This window comes from Podarcis bocagei, assembly GCF_964188305.1.
Source record: "Podarcis bocagei genome assembly, chromosome: 9".
Classification (NCBI taxonomy): domain Eukaryota; kingdom Metazoa; phylum Chordata; class Lepidosauria; order Squamata; family Lacertidae; genus Podarcis; species Podarcis bocagei.
The window spans coordinates 44,759,073-44,765,072 of record NC_138134.1 but is presented as its reverse complement, the minus strand read 5'-3'; the positions used below and the strand labels follow the sequence as shown (position 1 = coordinate 44,765,072).

At 40.5% G+C, this 6,000-nt stretch overlaps 1 protein-coding gene across 2 annotated transcripts in view; it reads right to left on the bottom strand.

The window, feature by feature from the left end:
• Nucleotides 1–636: 636 nt before the first annotated feature.
• Nucleotides 637–6,000, bottom strand: part of ELF2 (E74 like ETS transcription factor 2) — a 41,386-nt gene continuing 36,022 nt past the window's right edge. For both annotated transcript variants that reach the window (XM_081209214.1, XM_081209215.1), the window contains 3 exons: nt 4,615–4,807; nt 2,894–3,232; nt 637–2,352 (listed from right to left, as the gene is read on the bottom strand). In XM_081209214.1, the coding sequence (XP_081065340.1) occupies nt 1,725–2,352; nt 2,894–3,232; nt 4,615–4,807 (1,160 nt within the window). In that variant the 3' untranslated portion in view covers nt 637–1,724. The remainder of the gene's footprint in view (nt 2,353–2,893; nt 3,233–4,614; nt 4,808–6,000) is intronic.

Here is a 6,000-nt window from a genome sequence, read left to right as displayed (position 1 = left end):
AATCAGTATTGATGGGTTGGATATGTCTGCTATAGTACATAGGTACTTTCAACAAAAATACATTGCACTCCCAAAATGATTTCCCTTCACAGTTTAGAACAAATGCTGCTTGTGTGGTCAAGTGTTGCTGGAAAAACACACAGAAGAATGGGAAACACCAGAAACCTCCTCAAATGGTCCTTGGTATTTTGAAATAGTTGTCTCTTACGTTTAAATTTTTTAAAATTATTCTGCAGCAGTTTTCCACTGATGCCTCCTGCTCACGTTATGAACTGGGTATTACGGCTGTACTGATTCTGTTCCAGTCTGCCTCCAAACCACCCAATTTTCTTCCCTCCTTTCACACTTACTGGTAAATGTTTTGGGCTAACTGCTCCCTCCACCACCACCACATTATGCATAATATGAAACCAAGCCAGTAAACACACAGGCCACAATTCACACCTCAGAAGCAAGACACTGTGGAACCTGTTATCTCTTGCTACATTTTTCATAGCACAATAAGCTAAGCTACTCCCATTGCTTGACACTTCTTCAAATTATGAATTTATAGTTTCAGAATAATGGAAGAATGAAACTGCTGTACTGTGTTATCTGCATGAACACCAGAGACTTTTTAAAAAAGAGAGACTAAACTTAAATTTCATGTTTGTATTTCAGTAAAACCTACTTGAATACACTTTGAAACAAGAGTACAACAAAATAGAATATACTTTAAATGTTGAATATACAAACTATTATAGTTCATTCTGAACACTGGTACTTCCCTCTAACTTTAACTAAAAAAAATGTACAGGCTCTTTTAACTACCTGACAAGAGTTCATGCCAAGCGTGACCTTTCAAGTGACAGAGTAGAAGCTGAAATTGAAATGTATGCACAGATGTCGAGGCTAAGTGGGTGACCCAGGCCTGCGGCAGCAAAAGGCCATCGCAACCCTATGGCCACTTTGTCCACAATTAAGAAACTGACAGACTTAACTACCATACAAAATATGTTACATGTAATCCTATAACAATACTGTGCTAGGTATAAGATCTTTAAAAAATTGTTTTAATAAAAAATGCTTTACACAAACAAGCCATTAGCTTATTTCAAGAAAGAGAACTGAAAATCAGTCTAAGGCTTTCGTTTTAAATCTGCTTAAGCTGTATGATACAAAAATCCCTCTAGATCTTCGTCTTCTTTTAGAAGCTTTTTAATCCTCTCCTTTAATTCACATTCTAAAATACCTAGTAGCAGAGTTATTCACATAGCACCAGTTGAATTCTGTGAAGACACAGTAATAATTGCTGGTATGCACATTAGAATGCATCAGATTTGTCATGTAACAGTGAGACTCTTTCCCGCCGCCCTTCCCAGAGACATAAACCAGGAACCCTTCACAGAACCAGCTTAGTGTTCCATGCCTTAGTGTAACTTGATAATGCAGTGAGCCTCGAGCCCCACTCGACCCCTGAATTTTTCCTTATCAGCTTAGCAGTTTCCCACTTTGCAAGAGGCAATTGTGTCAGCGTGAGGATGTGGTTCAATTCCCACTGAAACATGGGACATCAATTCATTTCCAGTAAGTTTCAAACGTATGCATAACTATTAACAATTTTTAAAATCAGTATTGTTTTTTGTTAACTTCTTGATTGTGTCCATTTCCCTGCCTCCCTAAATATGTCAGTTTACTTAATTCCACAATGGTCTATGTAATTCATGTCCATAGATGCCTTTTCTTCATTTCTCGCATGTTACCATCCCCTCCGTTTTCACAGTTACAGGGAGGGCAATAGCCGATGGCGTACTGACCACAACCACATGCGTAACCGTCTTGGTTCCATCTGCAGGCTTTTCTTCCTGAACAAGCTGCAGCGTCTTAACCTCCCGCTCCTGCTTCAAAGCCATTGCTTCAGATTTGACCTCTGGACCTTTTATGACTGCGCTAATAACTCTGGGAGAGGTATGGCTACCTGCCTGCTGGGCCGGCATAGATAGTCTCATTACGGGTGTCCCATGGGCTATGGACACAGGAGTAAGTGCTCTCACGGCTAGTGGCGTTCCAACTATGTTAATGCTTCCTGTCCCGGGCAAACCAGTTTTTGTTTGCAACTGGCACTGCGCGAGCTGCGTAGCAGGGATGGTAATTATTTTCGTAGGCTGCATTGTGATTTTCTCTCCATTTTCAGCAGATGCTGGCATCACTGTAGGGATTGTCTGGATTACGACCTTTGGGGTTGCTGCTGTGGTTGGGCTTGTGCTGGTAATCAACGGTGACCCTGCATTTACTGACTGCACTGCAACAGTCGATATTTTCTGTCCCAGAGACGTCATTACGACAGGCACTTGCATGGCCACACGAACAGTTCTGTCAAATAGATGAGGACAAAACACTGCATTAAGATCAAGCAAGCCACATGGACAAACCTGCTAAATAAACTACTTCCCCCAGATCTAGGCCTGTTTGCATGCACGCATGCACACACACACACACACACACACACACACACATATATATATATGCATACACACACAGAGAGAAAAATGTTGTTATTCCCTATAAATAAGAATTGAAAACTGACGACTTCCCCAGGCCAAATTTCATGCTTAAAATGCGAAGGCTACTTGTGTCTCTACTCATTCTACTGCTTGAGATTCACAACAGAAATACCAAAAAGGTTTGTTTTAAACTGTAGGACTAGACTAGATTAACAGTTCACCTTTAACAGATCCCGTTTCAAACTCCTGTGTTTGAGTAATCTGGATCATGGATGTTGTACTGAGAACATCTGTCTGTCTATATTCAAACTGAGAATGTTTCCAGAAAGACAGGTACAACGTCATTCAATGACACTGTACTTATTCCTCAAGCTTTGGCCTATCAAATAGGCAAATCATGCAGTGCTAACCTGGGAGCGGTTGTTGCTGGAACGGTGGTTGTGGAACAAGATGTCATTTCATGCCCAGGTGAGGAGATATTCACCACTCTGGTAATCGGCTTCTCTGCTCTTGTGCAGTTCAACTGAGCAGTGTTTTTTCCTGCACGAGCAGAGGCTGCTGCTTTCAAGAGGTTTTCTGCAGAAAGTGACACTCGCTCCAATGACTTCTCATCGGTGGCGACTGATAAATCTTCACTGCCACATTCACTTTTGTCATCAATAACCACAATGTTTTTGGGCATTTCCTTGAACTGATATACAAGTCTTTGTCCTTCAACTTTTGCCAGAATTCCTCTTTGATAGTAGTATCTGAAGGGGAGGGAAGCACAAGAAAGGTTTATATGATGTTCATATGAAGCACCTTCATATGACGTTTATAACCATCAAGAAACCCTTGTTGGGATGACCAGAGTCTTGTTTTCCCCATCATAAATTACCTATCTTTTTGTAATCAGCTTTGAGGTGGGGATTGTTAAAAAAAAAAACCCTATCAAGCGGTATATATATTTAAAAAATAAATGAATACCCCCTACATATGGGATTATAAAAAGCATGCAAGGTAAAAAACAGAACATTGTTTTAATAATTAATGCTGATGCCACAAAGAATAAAAAAAACTAGAAACAAACTGGCTTAAAAAGTGAAATGCCATTTTATCAAATAAAATTCTCAAAAAAAAGCCTGAAGCAAAGTTTCAAATCAGCTATAATATAATAATAATAATAATAATAATAATAATAATAATAATAATAATAATAATAATAATAATAATAATAATAATAATAATTTATTATTTATACCCCGCCCATCTGGCTGGGTTTCCCCAGCCACTCTGGGCGGCTTCCAAAAGAATATTAAAATACTATGATACATCAAACATTAAAAGCTTCCCTAAACAGGGCTGCCTTCAGATGTCTTCTAAAAGTCTGGTAGTTGTTGTTCTCTTTGACATCTGGTGGGAGGGCGTTCCACAGGGAGGGCGCCACTACCGAGAAGGCCCTCTGCCTGGTTCCCTGTAACTTGGCTTCTCGCAGTGAGGGAACCGCCAGAAGGCCCTTGGTGCTGGACCTCAGTGTCCGGGTAGAACGATGGAGGTGGAGACGCTCCTTCAGGTATACTGGGCCGAGGCCGTTTAGGGCTTTAAAGGTCAGCACCAACACTTTGAATTGTGCTCGGAAACGTACTGGGAGCCAATGTAGGTCTTTCAAGACCGGTGTATGGTCTCGGCAGCCGTTCCCAGTCATCAGTCTGGCTGCTGCATTCTGGATTAGTTGTAGTTTCCGGGTCACCTTCAAAGGTAGCCCCACGTAGAGCGCATTGCAGTAGTCCAAGCGGGAGATAACCAGTGCATGCACCACTCTGGCGAGGCAGTCCGCGGGCAGATAGGATCTCAGCCTACGTACCAGATGGAGCTGGTACACAGCTGCCCTGGACACGGATTTAACCTGTGCCTCCATGGACAGCTGTGAGTCCAAAATGACTCCCAGGCTGCGCACCTGGTCCTTCAGGGGCACGGTTACCCCATTCAGGACCAGGGAATCCCCCACACCTGCCCGCCTCCTGTCCCCCAGAAACAGTACTTCTGTCTTGTCAGGATTCAATCTCAATCTGTTATAACACAGTGATTTGTTTAAAACAAAAAAACTTCAACATTCCTCATCCCACCCCACCCCCATTTTCTTTCTTTTTACCTCAGAGCCCTTCCCATTGTTTCGTAGTTCATATCAGGCTTGTTTTTGTGTTTTCCCCATAGTTTGGAGACTGCTTTAGAATCTACAAGCTTAAATATGCCCTTCTCCCGCTGAGTCCACTTGATATATCGAGGACAAGTATTTTTGTCCTGAAGAAGATCTAGAAGGAATTCCCACAAGTAGGTTGTATTTCCTATGATAAAAATACAAATAACAGGCAATTAATCTCTTTAAAGATCTCTAAAACTGAAGAAGAGCATTGTATTCTTACACAACTAGCTATTACATTGGCCTATGGTATGTGAGCACTTGTTTTTGAAACTTGAAGAAATGGGTTCAGCCCATGTGTAAGGGAGACAGCTGTGGAAGCACAATTAAACTAAATTCTGGTAGACAAGAAAGTAAAGAGTGGGGTTGGTTGCCAAAAATGTCCACATGATGCTAAATCAAGTTCTTTGCAGACACTAATGCCTCTTCCCTCCTGTCTGTGGTTTTTAGTACTGGAGCTTCTGAGCTTCCGGGCATTTATTTTTTCAATGGGTCTCAAACAAACTCTGTTCCTCCCCCAATAGCCAATCCTAATGATCTTATCAGGAGTTTTTGGTGATAATGAAGCAGGATTACTGGCAATGGTGTGTTCGTCAAGAGCAAACTAATCTGGCTCAGCTCTGAAATGTTTCTTAAAGGATTTTTATTAGAAAGCCTGAAGAATATAGTTTATTTTAAAAACTTTATAAGAGTATTAGAAATCACCAGTATATCTTTTTTCTGAAATCAATATATAATTCACTCTTCTTCTAATCTAATTTTTTTTTTAATCTTCCAGCTCTAACCTTGTTTTACATCTTCCAACTTTAACCAAGACTTCTAAGCAGCAGGAAGTTGTCAAGGAAAGATGAATATTAAGATAACCAAAAACCACCTTGCAGTTCTAGACACTTCTACATACTTACTAGGAAAAATATTTAAAACAACTATACACTTGAATCTTACATAAATTTCTCTTTTAAGTCCCTAAAATATCAGAATTCAGAGTTACTGTGTAGCTACCGATTATTTTGTGGAAGAGTGTCCCTGTTGAGATACCAGTGCTCACGCTTTGTACTTTCCAGAAACAATTGAGAACATTTTTGTTCAGACAAGTTTTTCTAGCTGGAAGCAAGTTTCTGCCTTGCATATTAAGTCTGTATTGTTTTTAAATCTAGTTAGTTAGTTGTTTGTGTTTATGGTATAGTTGTAAATCACTTTGAGATGCATGTAAATAAGAACATCATCTTTTTGCTGGAAGTTCGGTAGGGGGCAATCTACCACTAGAGTCCGTCTCTGAATACACAAGTGTTCTGCTTCCATGAGCTGAACATACTGTGCAAGGTCACCTCAAATAAA